Source organism: Panthera uncia, assembly GCF_023721935.1.
Source record: "Panthera uncia isolate 11264 chromosome E2 unlocalized genomic scaffold, Puncia_PCG_1.0 HiC_scaffold_19, whole genome shotgun sequence".
Taxonomy (NCBI): Eukaryota; Metazoa; Chordata; class Mammalia; order Carnivora; family Felidae; genus Panthera; species Panthera uncia.
Genome location: NW_026057588.1, coordinates 245,609 through 266,947, shown reverse-complemented (window position 1 = coordinate 266,947; position 21,339 = coordinate 245,609). Strand labels below are relative to the sequence as shown.

The 21,339-nt window shown below is 38.9% G+C and overlaps 1 protein-coding gene across 1 annotated transcript; it reads right to left on the bottom strand.

Moving 5' to 3' along the window:
• Positions 1–11,719: 11,719 nt before the first annotated feature.
• On the bottom strand, positions 11,720–12,592 carry LOC125916060 (KRAB domain-containing protein 5-like). The gene is made up of 3 exons (XM_049622237.1): positions 12,572–12,592; positions 12,325–12,451; positions 11,720–11,829 (listed from the first exon to the last, which is right to left on the bottom strand). The coding sequence occupies exons 1-3, from the start codon at positions 12,590–12,592 to the stop codon at positions 11,720–11,722; spliced, it is 258 nt and encodes an 85-aa protein (XP_049478194.1).
• Between the last annotated feature and the right edge of the window lie 8,747 nt (positions 12,593–21,339).

Here is a 21,339-nt window from a genome sequence, read left to right as displayed (position 1 = left end):
AACACAGAGATAAAAGGTGGAGGACACTGTGTGAAATCAAACAGAGGGGTGACCACAAGGACAAAAATACTGTGGATGGCTCTGAACCTAGATGAAGATATGGAAGAGACAGTGATCTTATGAATGCACTTGACCTACTGCTTCTACCTGTACTGGATGAAAATCAAAGAAATGCTGGTCCTGTTCATAAGGTCACAACATGATCTCAAGAAATAGTAACAATGCTGTATATAGCAAATATATGATTTTCTTCAGATATTCAGAACAGTACCCAAAATACATTTGCCTTCATGATGTTTTGCTGCTCATTTTGTAGTGACATACAGAGGAAAATTAAAAACTCAATGTATCTGGAAGCTTTTACTTTAAGCTCCTTCCAACCAGGTTGATGGGGCTAGTATGAATGGTCTGGAAGTCACCAAAGATGCACATTGTACCACAATGGATACACCCCTGGCCATTCTACAAACATATCAGAAATTGTGCATCAAAAATCATGGCAGAAATCTTTTCACCCAAAAGTTTTCACTGTGGTTCAGACTCCTTTAGAGACAATGACCAATGGGTTGACTACACTCATTTCTTTGGCAAAAAAAAAAAAAAAAAATCTAGAAATCATTGTACACTCAGTAAAGAGAGAGATAATGGTAAATGAGCAATTGGTTTGCCAGTATTCTACATATGCTAGAGTCTGTGACATGAAATTATTGCTATTGTCAAGACCTTGCAGGTCATTCTGTCATGGATATAGAGGAATAAGCATTGATATAAGCAAAGAGGTTCATTTAAGGCTTTTGACATCAAAATTGACATTGAGTATGTCATCTTGTGAGATTTCTAAACATCACCAGAGGTAGAAAAAGACAGAGAAACAACAAAACTCTGTTCTAAGATCACGCTGATGTCAATCCATGTCAAGAAATGACTTATGCAAGCAAATGAAAAGAAAGCACAATACAACATATTCATTAACATTGTAGTTTGTTAGCCATGTTGGGGGAAAAAGAAAAGCATAGAAAATCTCAGTCAGTACACACACCACACAACACAGGGATTTTTAATACATTTCTTATTGAAATTATAAAGATAACGGTATTTTTAGAAAAAGAAAAAGGAATGTGACTCTGTGGTCTCAATATAAAGGAATATTTCTAAAAATGATGAAAAAAACCCCACTAATCATGAAAAGGAAGTATAGAGGACATTTATGTTTCTTGATCTCAGTGGCTTACAGAGATGTGATCAGCTTGTGAAATTCCCTTGAGATGTTCACTTATCAATTGTACATGTGACTTTACTTAAAAAAAAAAAACTCCATTAAAAAATAGAAGTAAATAGATAAGTATCAATGTATATATACTGACAAATTGATACTAAATGTAGAAAGTAATTTTACACAGTGACTAGATTTTAAAAGCATACTTCAAAAAAAGCATGCTTTAATTTCTATCTAAAGCAATATGTTACTGAGTACGCAATGTCCACAGAAATAGAATGATATGTAGAAGTATTTTCTGAATATGAATACAAGAAAACACAGGTAACAAAAAATAAAAAAAAGTATATAAGATGTAAGAAAAACAAATGTGGTAAATCTAAACCCCAATATCTTCACTGGAATATTAACATAAATAAACACTATGTTCCTGGTAACACTAAACTTTGCTTGAAGATAGTACATTGGAATTTTCCTAGAACTATACCTAAAACAGGATGATAAAATTGAAAAAACAAACAAAAAAGACAAAAACCATGTAGTCATAACCAAACAACCAGCAAGGCAATATATCATATAAAATAATTTTTAACAAACAAGGATTTTGTAATTATACTAATAGTGTTATTTCCAATATTAAGTTACATTATTTCAATATTTTACTTCATGGATAACAAGCAATCTGTGTGTATGCATATTTATACATACACACACACACACAGATATATACCCCCAAATATAAATAAATAAATACACACACACATATATACTTATGTGTATATATGTATATATGCATATATCTGTGTGCGTGTATGTGTATATATAAATATAAATATATATAAATATAAATATATATATATATATAACATACATATATGTGTGTGTGTGTATACATGTACAAATATAAACACATGTATATAGGGAAACCTTTATTTTTTAGCTCATGAGACATAAAAACATTCATCACAGAGAACTGACAGATTGACATCATTAGGATGGTGACATAGGTAGTCCCCACTTCAGTACTTCTCAGAAGAAACTGAATTGGCAACTATTCACATTAGACATCACTGGGCAAATCTCAATGCCCTAACATAACAGGTAGTAAAAATGAATTCTTCTCCTTCCATTGAACAAATGTAAATGGGAGTAGAACATGCTACCCTACTTTATTTTACTGGTTTCTACAACTGATAGACATTCTCTTTCCACTCAGGTCCAAATGGGTGTAAGGACGGCCTAGGCCATGAAACAACATAGGGACATCTAGCCTAAAAACTGGGTAGGCTGTTTAGAGCAGAAATATGCTCAGTATTGGTGACTGGTGACCTGCTTCCAGACTAATCAGTGTTCTGCACACAGTTCAGAGACAGGATTAAACTTGTCACAGGGTCAAGTGGAAGTGAGGGAGGTTTCTGCCAGCTGTGGGTCAGGATCCTTGGAAGGTCACCCATCAACACCAGGTCAGACCTATGTTGGGCTTATATACCTGCAATGTCAGTGCTTTCGGGAACTACCCACAGGTCTTGCTGGTTCTGACTATTAGTGTCCAGCAGCTTTCTTCTTCGACATCAACTTTGTCATATGACATCCTCAAGCTATGCCCACAATGTTTAAGTCATCCAATATCCCCTCTCCATCAACCCCCATACATCTGGGTCTGTCAAACTAGAGTTACCTATGGCATCCAACAGCATCTAGTCCTTAGTACCACTGGGGAATTCATTAAATCATAAAAAAAAAGGATCTGACTTCCCTCAATCCCAGAAAACCACCATGTTGGTTCCCAAGTCCACATCTCTGTCACAAGAAGTTTCCTAAGACCTTACAGTGACCAAAGGGAGCCTCCCACTCTGTCCTTGCCTTTCAGGACTGCTCCACATTTGCTTTTAGTAAGATCTATCTTCCTCTCAAAGTATACTATCTTCATGTTTTATCTGTCCTCATAACTCTCTCAGTACCAAGTGCCTGAAATAATCCTGTGGTCCATTGATGGTGTTTTTTCTGTTCTTCCAGGGAAGTGGTGACAAAATGGTATTTAAATATTAGAGATGGACTCAAATGATCTAATTACCAACCATTTCCTATTATATTAACAAATTCTAGAGGCACCTGGTAGTTCCATCAGTTTAGCATCGGACTTCAGCTCAGGTCATGATCTCACATTTTGTGAGTTTGAGCTCCGCATCAGGTTCTGTGCTGACAGTGCAGATTCTGCTTGGGATTCTTTCTCTTTCCCTCTGTCTCTCTGTCTCTCTTTCTCAAGATGATTAAATAAACTTAAAAAAATTAAAAATTCCAAGCTACTAAGAATAAACAAGTGCCTACAGGGCTTACATGGGAAGGGAAGATTCTCCTTAACACAGCAAAGAAAAACACTGTGATGGCTACATCAGTGGAATGGGGATGAGGAGACAGAAGAACTGGAGATGATTTGTAAAGAAAATGAGTAAAATTTATCCTTCTATAACTCAGTCTCTCATGCAGCCTAGGACAGGTGTCCTTCCCCACAAAAAGAATTTGTGCCAATGCTTCAGCCTAGATGTTTTTTATTTCTTATCTTGGACTGCACCAATCTTAATAGAATATTGTTTTCTTCCTACATTTAGAACATCTACTAAATTCTTAGCACTGTCCATGTCTTTTTCCCTTGAAATAAATGTGAAAGCAACCCATGACTGTCCAAGTTTTCATCTCATCAAATTGTCCTACTAAAGTGAGTAACATGGATGGTATCATTTCCAAGAAGGGAAAAGAACATTAAAGAAATCTTACTCAGTGTTCTTCTCCAATTGAGAAGGAAGGAAATGTATCGGTTAAACTACATGGAATATGCTTCCTGTAGAATTACTCCTATATTCAAATTAACATTTGATCACCATGTCATTTCATGCAAATAATCTTACCCTGAGCAAGTCATATAAGCAACAGTTCACGAACATTGGAACATGAAAACAGAGTAGACCCTACATGACTAATAGCCAGGTAGATAAGACAGGATTTGTATGGGGAGATTCTCAAACCAAGATACACAGAGATTTAGGGGATATAAGTTTAATACAAACAATGTAGAGAGAATTATTCCCATTATAAATCTGTAACATTTTTGATTGTCAGGAAATCATCAATTTTGAAATTTGAAATATCCTCATTTGAACTAATATTCCCATTCCTTCTGAAGATACAGGTTTGCATACACACATATACACATGCATACTTCTTCCTAATTAGTACCGTCACTCCAAAATCCATCTTTAGCTTAATATAATATATTGCATTCTGGACATATCAAAATCATAAAACTCTGTTCTGTATGCTCACCAAAACCACACAAGCAAAAACAAAACAAAACTAAAAAACACATAGGATAAGACTAGTGATTGAGAATTCTGTAGATATGTCTTATATTTGTAGTGACTTTGTTGAATTAACAATTGTTAAGTAGAACCCCTGTGTATTATTTTGTGAGCCATGGATCAACAAACAACAACAACAACAAATTGAAATAATTTACTGCTCATAGATAATGGAGAATGTACACAATATGCCATGAGGGTAACATGGAGAGGTCAAGATTGAGTGCAGGCAGAGAGAATGGCAGGGATTGGGGCAGATGCCTTTTTAGGGCACATGTTTGAACTGCTTCAGAATTCCTGAGCTAAGTCTAGAATGCACAATTCAAATAAAAATGAAGGGAGAATTGCAGACTCTGTGGGGCTCTTCTCTAAGGAACGCACAAGGTAAATATACTGAGTGTGGGAACTCTTATACAAATGATGATCGGGGAATTCCTATGAAGAACTTATATTTGCTTGTGACTGTGGGGCTGTTCTCTAGTGTGTTTGCTATTAGGTGGAGCTAGAGTCAGTTCAAGCCCCCTGCAGCCAGCCTGGTTATACATTATGGATTCCAAGTCAGCAGTATCCAGAAATTGTCCAGCTACACTCTCAGTAATAGTCCTATATCATCCTTATTAAAAGCACCTAATGCCCCAGCACTTACAAAAAGGAAGAAAAGATATAATATGTAAACTTTGGGGAAATTAAGTTCAAATAATTTGAGGTTTAAGACCACTGGGAAAAGAGATTATTAGTGATATCACCCCACTGCTTAAAAAGCACCCCTTGAATAATGCAGGTGTTTGGTGTTCCCACCACCCATGCAGCTGAAAATCCGTGTACAAGTTTGACTCCCCAACACGTTATTTTAATAGCTTACTATTGGCAAGAAACCTTATCAAAAATAGTTAACACATATTTGATATGTTATAGTTGCTGTATATGGTATTCCTATAATAAAGGAAGTTCAAGAAAATATTTAAAAAGTCAAAAGGAAGAGAAGTTATATTTACAGTACTGTACTATAAATAAATCTGCCTATAAGTGGACCCACACAGTTCAAAACCATGCTGTACGAGGGTCAAGTGTAATTTGGGTTACTGTCTATTTACCTGCAACCTTGATGAAGGTGGGGTAAGCTAAGGTTGGTATAGGATAACACTTCTTTCATTACACAGCGTAAAATCCATTCAGGGTTATTAATGGGTATATATTAATTTCAAATACACTCTAAGCAAACTACTGCAAAATCACTGTATGACCTTGGCCAAAATGCACATTACGGTTTTTCAAGAACCATTCTTGTTCTTCTGATATAATGATCTGTGAGTTGTACTTTCCATGCTACCCAAATTAAGGCTAATTATTGAGTAAAAGTAGATTTACAATAATCTTACATCCTTTTATAGAAGACTAGCTATACTAGTCTCAGATATCTGTGAAAATGTCTTTATTTTAACTGCATAAATAATATTCTTGACTTGTAACAATTGCTATTATGAAGATCTACTCAGATTTTTATGAGTTGCTACCGTATTTTTTCTATACACTAATTAGCAAAACATTTAAATTCAGAATTTAACTTAAAAGTTAAATTCTTAAAACTTAAAAGTTTAAATTCTTAAACTCTAACTTAAAAAAACCTTTCTTTTAATGTTTATATTTGAAGGAGAGACAGACAGAGCAGGGGACAAAGAGAGACAGACAGGGGAGGGGCTGAAAGAGGGAGACACAGAATCTGAAGAAGGCTCCAGACTCTGAGCTGTCAGCACAGAGCCTCAACAATAGACTATTTCCATGGAAAAGTAGGTATGGTTTTAAGTTCTGGGGACTCAAAAGATACACAGAGATTTTCAATGGTAGAGGGGTTAGTGCCCCTTATCCTACACTGATGTAAGTGATCTCGGTATTTTAACTTTGGATTTTTTTCTGTAATAAACACTCTGATTTAGAATCATGTTTGAAAAGTGGTATTGACTTACTGCTTCCTGCTGTGAATTCTCTGGTTTTGTTTAGATTTGCCTTTTCATTAGATTGCCAAATGTCTACATATTTCAAGTTTTTATCCTTTATAAAGACTCTGGTTTTTACTGATGTGTGTATTAAAATCCAAAGTCTTTCCTTATTCATTACATTTCTAGGGTTTCTATCCAGTATGTTTTCTTTACTTAAGGTTCTGTTCCAGGTAAAGACTTTGCCAGTATTCTTGGTATTTGTAAGTTATCTCCCCAGTATGTTTCATGTTGAATACTTTTACTTACAAACTAAACACTTCACCACATCCTTTACATTTGTAGGGTTTCACTCGGTATGTTTTTCTGATGTTCAGGAGGTTTTTAGTTGTGATTAACAACTTTGCCATTTATTTATTTTTGTGTATGTGTACACCTACATATATACCTACATCAGTCAGCCTTCTCCCCAGTATGTATCTCCTTAGGTTGATAAGTTTTGAGTGGTAAAGACTTTGCCTTGTTTAAATTTGTTAGATTTCTTCCCATTATGAAATCTCTGCTGTTGAGCGAATTTTGAAGAACAGTTAAAAGCTGTCCCAGAGTTATCAAAACCACAGTGAGATACCACCTCACAGCTGTCAGAATGGCTCACATTAACAACTCAGGCAACAACAGATGTTGGAAAGGATGCAGAGAAAGAGAATCTCTTTTGCATTGTTGGTGGGAATGTAAACTGGTACAGCCAGTCTGGAAATCAGTATGGAGGTTCCTCAAAAAACTAAAAATAGAACTACCCTATGACCCAGCAATTGCACTACTAGGCATTTATCCAAGGGATACAGGTGTGCTGTTTTGAGGGGACACATGCACCCCAATGGTTATAGCAGCACTATTAACAATAGCCCAAGTATGGAAAGAGTCCATACACATACATACAATGGAGTATTACTTGGCAATCAAAAAGAATGAGATCTTGCCATTTGCAACTACGTGGATGGAACTGGAGGGTATTATGCTAAGTGAAATTAGTCAGAGAAAGAGAAAAATCATATGACTTCACTCATATGAGGACTTTAAGAGACAAAACAGATGAACATAAGGGAAGGGAAACAAAAATAATATAAAAACAAGGAGGGGGAAAAACAAAAGAGACTCATAAATGTGGAGAACAAACTGAGGGTTATGGGGGGGATTGTGGGTGGGGGTGGGCTAAATGGGTAAGAGCCACTAAGGAATCTACTCCTGAAATCATGGTTGCACTATAGGCTAACTAATTTGGATGTGAATTAAAAAAATACAATTAATTTTTTTTAATTAAAAAAAAAAAAACTGTCCCAGACGTGTTATATTTGCTAGTCTTCTCTGCAGTAAGGATATAATGTACGATAAGATTTGAGCTTTCATAGAAGACTTTTCCATAGCTTTTACTTTCACACTGGTTCTCTGGAGATGGAGTTCTCTGATGTTTATTAGGACTTGACCCTCGATTCATATTTTTCCCACACTCATTGCCTTTGTAAATTCTATCTCCATTATTAACACCTCAGTAATCCAAATGATAGTGTCCTCACTAAAGGCCTTCCTAAGAACACAGCACATAAATGCTTGCTCCAAATTTAGTATTATATGATAGCTATTGAACACTGATGTTTGGATAATCTCCACCCCCCACCCCCGTGTTTATCAAAATTAGAGACTTTGAAACAGGGGGAATTATGCGTTGGTGGAAGAATAATGAACCCTCTAAACAGGACTTCTCAAATCAATTGTATTTAGAATTTTTATCTTCCTTTTCAAATGCCAAATTTGCGGAATTAATCCAGTTTTATATTTGAAGTGCTTTCAGCAATTACTTCTGGTATGGACGAGGTGATTTTCCTGCATTTCCAAATGTCCTTCCAGAGAATGTGTAGGTTTAAAAATGGATTTTTGGATTTTACTTCAAAGACATTGTTCTGCAAATATAACTGACTTAAGGAGGGGTTTTCCCCCAAATGTTTTCTATAGTTGATATCTTCTAGCAGTAGGATTTCATTACAAGTAATTGTCTCTTTTTGGTTACATCCAGTATAATATACTTTCTGCATTTCTTATACCCCCTTCATCTTCCTCGTCATTTTCTTAAGTAGAAATACTCAGAGACACAGCTTCTACTTCTTCCCATATCACTGTACCAAATGACTCTCTTTTGGTACAGGAGAGTCTCCCGGTGCCAACAAGCCTAGGGTGTTACAGAAAGATACAACTAAAAGATACAAAAGAAGTCACTGCAGTTACTACACTGACAGGCATATATGTAAAAAGGCTAATATGCAAAATTAATACCCAAGATAGGACATCAGCAGAATAGAGAAATAGTAGGCAACAGGACTTTAACCTTTCATGAAGACAAAATATAGACCAAAGAACCTTCTTGAGTGCTCCAGAAGCCAGTTAGCAGAACACAGCACATCCAGACAAGTGTAAAAGAAGATCCACATTGAAAAAACAAAGAACGTGTAGGACAGTTGCCTACAACAGCTGCTCACCCTTCCTGACACTCCATGGCAACACTGTGAGAAAAGTCTTCCTTCTGTCGAGGAGAGAAACAAATGTATGTTCAACGATCTGGTTTCTTTGTTGTCTTGAGGGACTTGTTTCTGTCATGCACGGCATGGAAAACAGAAGAAATGAGAGCATCCTCTGGATACACTGTGGCGGCTGCTCAGACAAAAGGTGAGCATTTGTTCAAACACTGGAGAGACTACAGAGCTGAAGACAGAGAGAGGAAGGTATCACGAGCTCTAAAGAGTAACTACATTTTTTAAACTTTGCAGTTACAGGAATTCAGACATGACAAATGCCCAGAATGTGTCACTGTCCCCAGAATTACTATAATTTGTGTTCTTCTGTACAACAAAAGTCCATAATCCTGAGCCCAGAGGCTGTAGGTTTTTTTGTTTGTTTGTTTTGTTTTGTTTTACCTTTGGTAGGGTTTTTTGTTTGCTTGTTTTTTTTTTTTTTTAAATTCACAAATATCAACCAAAGATATAAAGGGATACAAAGAAATAGGAAATTGTGTTCCAACTAGAGCAACAAAATATATCTCCAAAACTGGTATTAAATTAATAAAGTAGTATTAATTGCTTGAAAAGAATTAAAAATAACCATCATAAAGATGCTTATGGAGGAAGAAGAAAAATAGATATGTAACTAAAATATACCAGGAAAACTATTCATGACCAAAATGTAAACCCAAGGAAACAAATTATAACCAACAGTTAACAAGAAATTGGGAGACAAAAAGTATAATTACTGAATTTAAAAATACACTAAGGGGTCAGTGACAGACTTGATCAAGCAGAAAAAAGAATCAGACAACCTAAAGTACTCTTGTATTAAACTATCTACGAAGAATCAAAGGACAGAGTCTAGGGACTCATGCAACACCAACTGGTAATTCAATATGTACATTAAGGGAACTCCTGAAGAGAGGGGAGGGAAAGGGGCAGAGCATTGACATCAAGAAGTCAAGTCTGTATGTGGAAAGAAGAGACAAATGATACAAGCTCAGTCAATTCACAGCAGGATAAATGTCAAGACATGAACACAGTGACATCTTATACTTAACCTATCAAAACTCACAAGTGAAAAGAGAAATTTGAACCAGCATGGAAAAAGCCACTCATCTCTTACAAGAGAGCTCCTGTAAGACTAGTATTGGGGTTCTCAGTAGACCTTATGGAGGCAGTACGTGGGCCAATGTATTCAAGTATTGAAAGGTCAAGACACATCCATTAAGAATACCCTACCTGGCAAAACCGTTTTCCACGAATGTAGAAATAGAGACTTTCCCAATAAAAACCCCTTTAAGTTTACAAGTAGACCTGTCCTACAAGAAATATTAAAGGAGGTCCTTCTGGTTGAAATAATAGGATTGTAAATAGTAACTGAAATCACATGAGAACATAAAACTCTCTGCTAAATATAAAAATTTACACAATTGGGCCACTCAGTTGGCCCACTCAGTTGGGTGGTGACTCAGCTGGTTAAGCGACTGACTGGCTCAGATCATGATCTCAAGGCCCATGAGTTCTACCCCCCATCAGGCTCTGTGCTGACAGTCCGAGCCTGGGGTCGGTTTCAGATTCTGTGTCTCTGACTCTCTCTGCCTCTCCACATTTGCGCTCTGTTACTCTCTCTCTCAATAATAAAAACACATTAAGAATTTTTTTTTAAATGCACAATTATGGAAACCTGTCATGTTGTAATGAGGTAGCACAAGTCACTTTAATTTCTGCTACAGTATTTTTTTTTTCAGTAGGAGTATAAAATATCAGGGACACCTGGGTGTCTCAGTGGATTAAGCATCAGACTTCAGCTCAGGTCATGATCTCACAGTTCAAGAGTCTGAGCCCCACATCAGGCTCCATGCTTACAGCACAGAGCCTGCTTCCAATCCTTTGACCCCCTTGCTCTCTGCCCCTTCCCTGCTCATTCTCCCTATATAAATAAATAAACAAATCTTAAAGAAGTACAAAAATCATAAATCTAGGTAATAAATTACATATTAAAAGATAGAATTTGTGATATCAGTAACTTAAGGTGGGTGTAGGGATGTAGCTTATAAGTAGAATAATTTTGTATGCAATTATCAGTTTAAAATGGGTTTTTATATCTTTAAGATGTTTTAAGTAACCTTTATGTAAACCACAAAGAAAATATTATAGAAGACACAAAAGTTAATGAGAATGGTACCAAAGCATGTCCTGGGTATGACACCCAATTAAAGATAAAAAAAAAATCTAAACTTGATACACAGGTAGAGTATTATTATTATTAGTTATTATTATTATTATTATTATTATTTTGAGAGAGAGAGCTGGGGAAGGGCAGGAGGAGAGGGAGAGAGAATCTCAAGCAGGCTCCATTCTCAGCTCATAGGCTGACATATGGGTCAATCTCCTTACTCTAGGGCTCTTACAGCAATGGAGAAGCTCTCAGATTATGGAGGCCCTCACCGGGGATGTGGTGGACCTTCAATGGAGCTGAAGGACAGTCCTTGGAGAATCAAAGAGCATGATGTGTTAGACAGCAGATGTCCCTCTGGGAGAGGGAAAGACATAAAACTTGGCTTTGTAAATGAATTTCCATTCAAGGAGAGCTACCTGAACAACATTTTAAGACCCATCTTCCTCCTTCACATTTGGACCTCACTTGTGTCATCTGCTTCACTTCCACCTACCTGGGTGTAAGGCTACTGTCTCCTTTCTCTTCACACCCCACAGCTCCTTCTCTTGTTCCAAAACAATGACCAGGTCTGTTTTTGACACAACAAGACCTGTTTATCAGAAAGAAGGAATATAATTATCGCTGGAGATTCTATCTTTCAACCCAGTATTGTACTCAGCAAACAAGAAGGGACAAAGGAGAATTCTAAAAAAAAATGATTTCCCAAACAGAGCTGCACAAGAAAAAGCCCCTTTAGAACATGCAGGAGGAATTTCAAATATTCACATCATGACCTGCATTCCAAGTACTACCAATACAATAAGGAATAAAAATTGGAGTTTAAAATTTGGGCAATACCATCTTATGCCACTCAATGTTTAGAATTGACATTAATCTTCAGAAATGGTGAAAAAAGGGGGAGACTAAAGCTGAAAAGGAAACATCATGAAGATATTTCTCTACATCTACAAATCCTTACCTCCTTCCCTTACTGCAGGAATCTCAATTTCAGTCATGCAAAGAGGAAGCTTCCAAGAGAGAGTTGTCAAAGGAAGGAACAAAACTCTGAGGGTGGTGTGGGAAATCTAGAAGGTGTTACCCTTACCCAAGAAAAGGAGGTGTCCATAGGTCTCTAACATCACACCCATGTACATTTCCCTCTGACTGTGATTCAGGCATCCCCACTCCTCCTGAGAGAATTCTATGGCCACATCCCTGAAGGTCAGCAGTCCCTGCAATAAATACCACAGTTACAAAGAAGTGGCCATTGGCATAGTTCATAATGGTACCTAAGATGAAAGAGGGAATTATTGTCACCAGATAGACTACAAGAACTGACTTTCACCACTTACCTGCATGTACCCACTGACCATATTCCTCATTTTACTTAACCTCTTTTTTCTATTTTAACTTTTATTTCTGGCAAAACACCCTGTGGACACAGTCTCCTGTCATGGAAACAGAAAACATTCAACAAAATATAATGACTGTCCTAAGAAAGAGCTTGGGCAGACCACTTTGAGCTTAACCCAACTCATATTTATGTATATGGATGATGGAGTTAACAGATGGAGTGAGGACAGCTATCTTAACCTCTTGTAATACCAAAATCTCCACCCAAGGAAGAACACAAACCTCACCTACATAACACAAAGTATGCATAGAAGTGTTCTCTTAAGTCACATGTGTGACATTATGTCCAGTTCTACATAAAATGACCAGGTTCCACTTCCTCATTATCCACCCAAATCTAAAATAAAAGGAAATCATCACACACACACACACCCTTGATCTGAGAGTCTCCTTTGGAAGTTATTCCCTCTGATCTTCTTATCTGCTGCAAATCAATTTTCCTTTGTGTGACAACCCCAGCTGCTGCACTTTCTATCTATGACTCTATTATCTTGGAGGATTTTAAGACACACAAATACATCAATTATGTGATTATTGTTTTCATTTTCTCAACATATAAAGCAGTAAATAAAAGGGTATTTCTGTGACCAGAGTGTGGAGTAAAATAAAAATTTATTAGGGCTTTTTAAATTTTTGTTATTCTATCATGTTTTGCTGTTTTCTCCTTTTTCTCTCCACCTGGTGATGACACTCAGTGGCAGAACATCAAGGGGACAGATGATTCTTTCTCCTCAAGGAAACTCCCACATGTTATCAACTCTAAAGACAGCTGCCTTAGCCTTTCCTAACTCCTACTAAAATTCTCAACTGACCGATCTTCCCTCATAGGTAGGAACATCTCTATGCTCTTATTCATCAGGAAGAAGCTACGGAAGAGGAGACCTTCCACTTTAACAACCTTAAAGATGTAAGGGTCAAAGGTGTTAAAGGAGGAAAATGATGAATGATACAAGGTCAAGAGACACGTAGCTTAAATAAAACTTCCTTGCACCTTGCAGCCCAATGATAGACACCTGAGACAGGCAGAACATGCCCTTCCTGAAAGAAATCATAGCTGCTATTGTGCCTTCATGTTTTTTTTTTTTTTAATTCAATTCTTGAGACAGGCAGAGTATGACATCCTTTATCAATGGGCTGAAAATTATAAGGAAATTTAATTGAAGCTACATTTCTTTTGCCTTAGTTATCATCAGAAGCTACAAGCAAAGAGAAACTCAGAAGAAAGAAGTTTCCAGTTGAAATGTGATGGTTTCTGCACATCGCTCAGCAAATCTAAGATCTTTAGGAAAGATGGGGGGAAAAGATGAACGTTATAGGGGAGAAATCTGGAATAGAGAACCAGGACAGTTAAAGAAGTGAACAACAACTGTAAGGAAACAAACTGCTATCAGTGCCTAAGAAACACCAAAGGACACATGATCACTGGTGTGTTCTGTTAAATCAGATTATCAGTCTAATTATGAGAGAATACAGTGTATTTATACAAACTTCAATCACATAGACTTTCAGTAGAGGCTGCTTTGAGGCAAACGGTTTCAAGCAATGGATTGTAGAGGAGTCCACAGGGCCCACCTGGCTGAAGAGAGGCAGGCCCAGCAGGTGACCTGCCTTAAAATATCTATAGGCCCTAACTAACAAATGGATACTTACAACCAGGCACAATTACCACATGAGGGCAAATTCCATAAGTCACCATACATACTCATCTTCCCCCTGCAAAATCAGCCCGAAGTCACTGCCTCAAGGCAAGAGCCTCTCCTCTGCTGTCCTGCCCACCACTCCCTTGAGGTGTATTCATAAATCTTATTCTGCCACAGGTGAATTCTTTTCACCACTCATGCCCTCAGCTTCCACAGGATCATTGCCCCATATTTGGGAGCCCCATCTAAATGGGAGAAACACCACATTTAGACGGCTGTTTCCCTGTCCTGTAATGTCTAGTATATTTTAAACAGAGTATCTTTTTCACATTTTACAAAGCAAGACTGCTCTCTCCCTGCTTTTTTAACTTTCCAAGTTATTCAGGCCTCATATCCATTCTCTGTTTTTTTGCATTTATTTTTTGGTGCAAAAAGTTCGTTTTATTATAACACAAAAAGAGGACCTGTAGGCACCAAGATCCACAGTGGGGTTGTGAAGAGTGACTATGCAGCCAGGGGAGGGAAAGGCAAAAAGGAGGTCTCCAAAAGGATTCCCATATGCTTAAGAGGATTCCTAAGATACTGGGGGCCTTGTATTTTTCATTTTCTTCATCCTGCTCTACAGAGAGGTACTAAATGGGGGACCTAAAGGGGAACGGTTCTCCTTGAATGAAATCCCACCACCAGACCCCATCATCAACTGGAATCTTGGACTCAACAACTTCCCTTTTGGATCTGTCCTAAAGGGAATGTTTGCAATACTTGCAGGACTTTACCTCAAAGTGACAAGTGTTGATGTCCTAGTGAAAGCCTTGTTTGAGAGCATAGAGTAGATTCCTGCATATAGGGGAGAAGAGTTCTAAAGACCCAACCTTGAGTAACGTTCCTGAGAAGGTTGTAAAGCTTTGGTGAAAACATAAGGCAGAAACACCACACACAGAAAAACCAACATTTGCAATTTATAAATGCATGGAATTTTAGGGGGAAAAGATGACACGGACTTCGACCTGGAACACCAGGCTTACCTGAGAGCTGGCCATTTCTTCTTCTTTCCCCTTGTCCTCTAGATTTCTTTCTCAGAAGGTATTTGTGGACAAATCACACATGCATCAGGAGAAAATGCCCTTAAAGGCACCAACAGAACATCTTCAAAAGAAAAATGCTCACTGGCAGGCGGCACTTTGGAGTGCAGAAGGACAAAACTTCCTAGTTTTTTGTGTCAGGAGCTTTTCAGAAACGGAGACTATGTACTTGGAGCCCAATTCTGAGTTTTTCTTCTATACTTTCAGTGGCTTCCACTCCCACAGGCACCTGCAAATTCTGCTACAGCATAGGAACAGTGTGCTGGGTGGACCTAATCCTCCCACACACACGTAGAGGAGTTACCTCTCCTTGAGCAATAGCCTGCACTCAAATCTCATGAATTAATGGGAAGCCTTGCCAACTGACTCTGGCCTCAGAGAGAATCACCTGGAGCACTTAATTAAGCCAACACTGTTGTTTCAATCCACACAAATTGACAGAATCTGAGGAGGGGGGCAACAACAAGGGTCGGTTTTGAAACTCCACACGGGATCCCTTTGGGAACCATTTAGGGAAGTAAGGAAGGCTATGGTTATTATCCAGGTTTAAACACATTTCTTCTCCAGTGATCAGAGTTTCTGGACATTGGAAAAAAGAGACTTACAAATTTAAGAGCCAAACACACCTTCAGCTCTTTAGCCGACCTTTTCCATGTCTCCCTAATTCCCAATGACAGGGCTCCAAGGAACCACAGGCATCTTCCTAGTCCTCCCTGTCAACTGGCTTGGAGAAACTACTCTCTGCACTGGGAATAAAACTGTTTCTGTCCTTACAGCTGCCCTACACTTTTAGTGCTCAAACCCAGTGCTACCAGCAGCCCCTGCCTCAGAGAGCTAAAACAGTTTGAAAAATATCGGTCTCCCATAAATAACAATGGGTCCCTGTCTATGAATTTATTCCTTTGTGTCTAGGCCTTTTGAGCATTACACACCCATTTCTCCTTAGTTTACCTGCCCCAATTCGTTTACTGGACTGAGATTTCTTTGAAAAATGTCATGCAGAAATTCTTTTTCCCGCAAAGGGGAAAATATCTAGATTTTGACAGTAGTAACCACATTTGGAAACAAGGGGAAATAAATGACATTTCAACGTGTTTTCTATGCTCTGTCTCTCATGGCACTTTAGCTGAGGTTAGTGGTACTGATCAAATGATCAGTCCTATTGGATGAGCTACCAACCTTCTTGTGAGGAAAATGTTCAACTGATACTGGCACACTCCACAGTGCATCACTCATCAAGCTTCAAATAGATCCGTCAAAATCTCTGCCCTGAGTTAATCATTGCCCCATAAATAAGGAAACCCAACAGGGCAGCAAGCACATAATAGAGGAATACAAGGCTTATGCCCTAGATCAATGGTCACGCTCAAGCCATCTTGGGCCACAGCTGCATCGAAGGCCAGGACTTTGGACCATGGCAGCCATGGGGGGCAGGGACTGGAGAGCATGGGGTGGAAGTTCCAGGGGATAGGAGGTTCCTGGGAAGGAGAGTCCTAGCAAGGGAAGGGGACACTGGTCCCTGTATGACCCCTATGTACCTGAGAGAAAACCCAAAGGCTGAGGATGGAAGTTTGATTAGGATCCCTGAGCAAAAAATAACACTGCTATCTGTCTTTATCTTTTGTTCCCAACGTTCATCCACTAGTGATGTCGATTCCCACTGAAAACTGATTGTTCCCTGAAACACTCATGCAGTCCTTTTCAAAATAGTCCAGTTGATAAGGATAGCCAGTACTTTTTACCTTCAGTTGGGAGGAATGGCAATACACCTGTTGAGTAACGCCTCAGGGTTCCACAGAAGGTCCATTCTATATGTGACAACCTTAAATGTTATACTACATGACAGTGAGTTTTCTGCAGGCTCTCCTTTGTTATAGTATGACATAATTTCATTCTCTGTTCCCCTTCTCAAGGTTCTTTGCATGACACCAGCACACACCTGTGAAAACTTGTGGCTTTAAAGAGACATCAGGTGCCCAAAGAAAAATTGCAGTTTGCTCAAAACCAGCTTAGATATTTAAGTCACCTGCTGTGAGAACAAGGACTAGATTTCAAGACATCCTGGAAATCAAAAACCTGAAACTAAGTACCAATTCTGAAACTCTCTGGGACTGTTCATTTCTGAAGTTTGATTCCAAACTTCTCTCTTACAGTTGAAAGTGCATATGCTTTACTAAAACAGGACAAACCTTACCCAATTATTTGAAAAGAGGGGGAAGACTCAGCAATTGAGACTTGAATGAAAAGTCTAAATCTATAAAACTTCTCAAAGTCAACACCCACAAGTCAAGCAACCCAGATAAGAAATGGGCAAAAGACATGAATAGACAATTTTTGAGAGAAGATAGCCAGAATGCTAACAGACACATGTAAAGATGATCAACATCCCTCATCATCATGGCAACACAAATCAAAACACGGACGAGATACCACTTCCCACCTGCCAAAATGGGTAAAATTAACAACACAAGAAACCATGGGTGTTGGTGAGGATGAAGAGAAGGGGAACCCTGTTGCACTGTAGGTGGGAAAACAAAGTGGTGCATCAGCCATTCAGGAGAACAGTATGAGGTTTTAAAATAACTAAAAATGGAATTAGAGGTGCTTGGGTGCCTCAGTTGGTGGAGGGTCTAACTCTTGATTTTTCTCAGGTCTTGATCTCATGGGTATGGCTCAAGCCCCACATGGGGCTCCAAAGTGAGCATGGAGCCTCTCTTCCTTTCTCTGCTACTCCCCCATTCACACTTGGTCACAATCTCCCTCAAATAAATAAACATTAAAAACAAAGAACAACTTAGTTTCAATCCATGGTGGCCAAAGTAAGATATTTGTATGATTTAACTCTTCCTACATTTCTTAAGACTTTTTTTTTTTTGCAGGCTTGCACATCATCTATACTGGATGATGATCCTTATACCTCATATATTTTGTGTTTAGGACTCATTTATGGTTTTCATGCTTTGTGCATGCACAAGCTGAGGAGCCAACCTATTGATAGGAAGTAATCCCAAGTAGGTAGTGTCCTGAGATAACAGCTACCCCAAATATCCTTGTCCTAGGGAGCATCTTTGCAACTTTCTATACCCTGTTCCATCATTACAATTTTTCTGTTTTTCAGTAGGCCACCTGGAAGGAAGTAAAAACTGGGGCTTAATCAAGGCATTTTTCCCAACTGTCAGGACATTTATCCTGAGTGACAATCACTACGTGTTCACGCTCTTCTCTGTAGCCTGGAGAAATTACAAAACCTCCCATCTCATGAGAAAAATGTAGTCTGTTGTTCTTCCTGTCAACCATTTATATATTCATGACTCCAAGAGTGTTAAGGTCAATTATACATCAGTGACCTTGTAAGTAAAATTGTGACTAAAGTAATCTATTCTAGGGACGCTTGGGTGGCACAAGTCAGTTCAGCCTCAGAGTCTTGATCTTGGCTAAGGTCCTGTTTTCATGGTTTGAGTTCCAGCCCCACATCAGGCTGTGTGCTAAAGGCATGGGATTCTGTCTTCCCTTCCCTGCCTCCTCCCCTTCTTGTGCTCTCTATCTCACATACACACACACAAAATAAATTAGTTAATAAGCTAACCAAAATATATCTATTCTAGTAATAAATAATAAGTTACAGGCATAAAATGAACCCATTTATAATTATCATACAAATAGCTGTTCAAATATGTTGTTAATGGCCCCAGCAATCAGGCCAGAATCTCATCAGTAATATAACAGTTTGTCCTGTAATATTGAAGAAATACTTTAAATTATTTTTGAATGTGTATCTTTCAATATGAGAGATTATAGTTGTGCAACATTTATCTGCGCATGAAGTTTGAAGACTGTTGCACAAAGACAGTTCAAAGGTCCTTCAAGAAACAGGGGTAAGGGAAACTGTTTCTGAATTTTAATGTGACTGACCACAGGTGAAGGTGTAGGGAAAGCTAGGTTTTAGGGAATGCAGGCATTCAAGACCAAGTGTTGAACATTGTGCCTTGTGTCCTAGGAGAAATGTTGATGTCTTGATAGATGAAATGCTCATGTCTTGATAGATGAAATGCTCAAGGAAATCCATTAGCATATTTAAGTGTTTTCAGTCATAAGTGTAATAGTGAACTGCCTGGGACAGAAGAAAATGCAGGTGGATGAGTCAGCTGATACATATAAAAAGAATGCTTGTAGGTAGTCAATAATGAATAGACATTTCCAGGCTGAGGCACTGAAATAGATAGATGTGCTGAAGTTCACTTGGTCTATATTGAGCTTCGATGTCAATTGATTCTTTTGAAAAGAAACAGGTTACAAGGATAGTTTTTGCCAGTCTCGATTTTCTTAAAAATGTTAGTTTATTGATTTTGAGAGAGAGAGAATGGGAGACTGAGAGAGAGAGAGAGAGAGAGAGAGAGAGAGAGCAAGTGAGAACCAGGGAGGGGCAGAGAGAGAGGGACAAAGAGAATCCCAAACAGGCTCTGCGCTGTCAGAGCAGAGCCTGATGTGCGGCTTGATCTCACAATCCCTGATCTCACAAACAAAACCAAGAGATGCTCAACCAACTGAGCCACCCAGTCTCATGTCAACTTCTTAGTTCAGCCTGAACAGCCGGAAAGAGACAGGAATTCTGACACCCCCAAAAGGGGATAGGATTTCGTGCTCCATGGGAGTTTCAGGAGCCAACCCATTCATCACTCTGTTTTCCATTTCTGAACATCTAGAGGTCAGTCAAGTGTTAAAAAGTAAATATACATAGACTTTGTGAAATGGAAAGAAGACCCAGCAGTGCCTTCAACTGTCTCTCTTTTGACCTTCGTCTGTACTTTCTAGCTGATTCCATTCTTCTTTCCAGGTCAGCATTTAGCTCAGGAAGAAGCCCCAGCAGGCAAAGCATCCCAGGATGGGAAAGGAAATTACCCCCTCCAGCAACAGGCACTGCCCTGATCCAGCAAGACCCCACATGCCTCACAGCAATGCAGTGATTGGCCTGACCTTCACCACCTGCATGTACGCCACCCTTTGTCCTACATTTTCTTTATATAAACCTGGAAGGATTTTCAGCAGGTTGGGGACAGTGTTTGAGATGTTGGTCACCTCTCTTCTCAGTGTTGGCCTCCGTGGAGAAAATCTCCTTGTTTTATCACCATTCATCTCGCCGGTGTTCTTGCCGATTCTGGGGGTCCCACACAGACCGGGTTTGGCCACTTACCACCGACAAAATCCAAAGGCAGAGATATGAGAGGTGGCAAAACATGAGAGGAAGTTATTTCAGGGAGGCTGACACTGCAAAGATGGCTGAATAACGTCTCAAGGACTGTCTCCAAAGTGCTGGATACACTTCCAGGTATATGGAAGGGAAAAGGGGAGAGGTGGGTGGAGGGCAAAAGGAGTCAGGACCTGCAGGTAGACAGTGAAGTCTGTCATTGTCTACGAGTCAGTCTAGGGTGGGGTCTTTCTGGCTCAGGGCAGTCTTTGAGAGGTAGTTCCAGTACCCCTGAGGGATACTTTGTCCTCAGGGTCTTCCTGCTGAGCCAGGAGACAAGCTGGAAGGAACCCAGTGAGCAAGTTTGAGGTCAAAATTGAGGCAGCAAAAGTCCTCCGTCTTGCCCTTGGATTTGGTCAGCCATGAGTGGCAGAACTGGGTCTGTCTGGGGCCACTGGAACCAGGTGCTCCTGTACCCTTGGGTCCTGCTTACAAAGTCATTACCACAATCTATCCAATAAACATATCCCTCATCTCCCATTGTTAATATGTGTGTGTGTGTGCGCGTGTGTCTTGAGAACACTTCCGATAGCCTCTCTTAGCAAATCTCAAGGGTACAGTATACTAGTATTAAGCACACTCACCGAGGTGTAAACATTCACTGCTCACACATCCTGCATTAGTAGTGCTTTTTGCCATTTGACCAACATCTAAACATTTCCCCCATCCTCAGCCCCTGGCAACAAACATGCTAATCTTTAATAATTTTGCCATTTTTAAGTTTTACGTGTATGTGATTT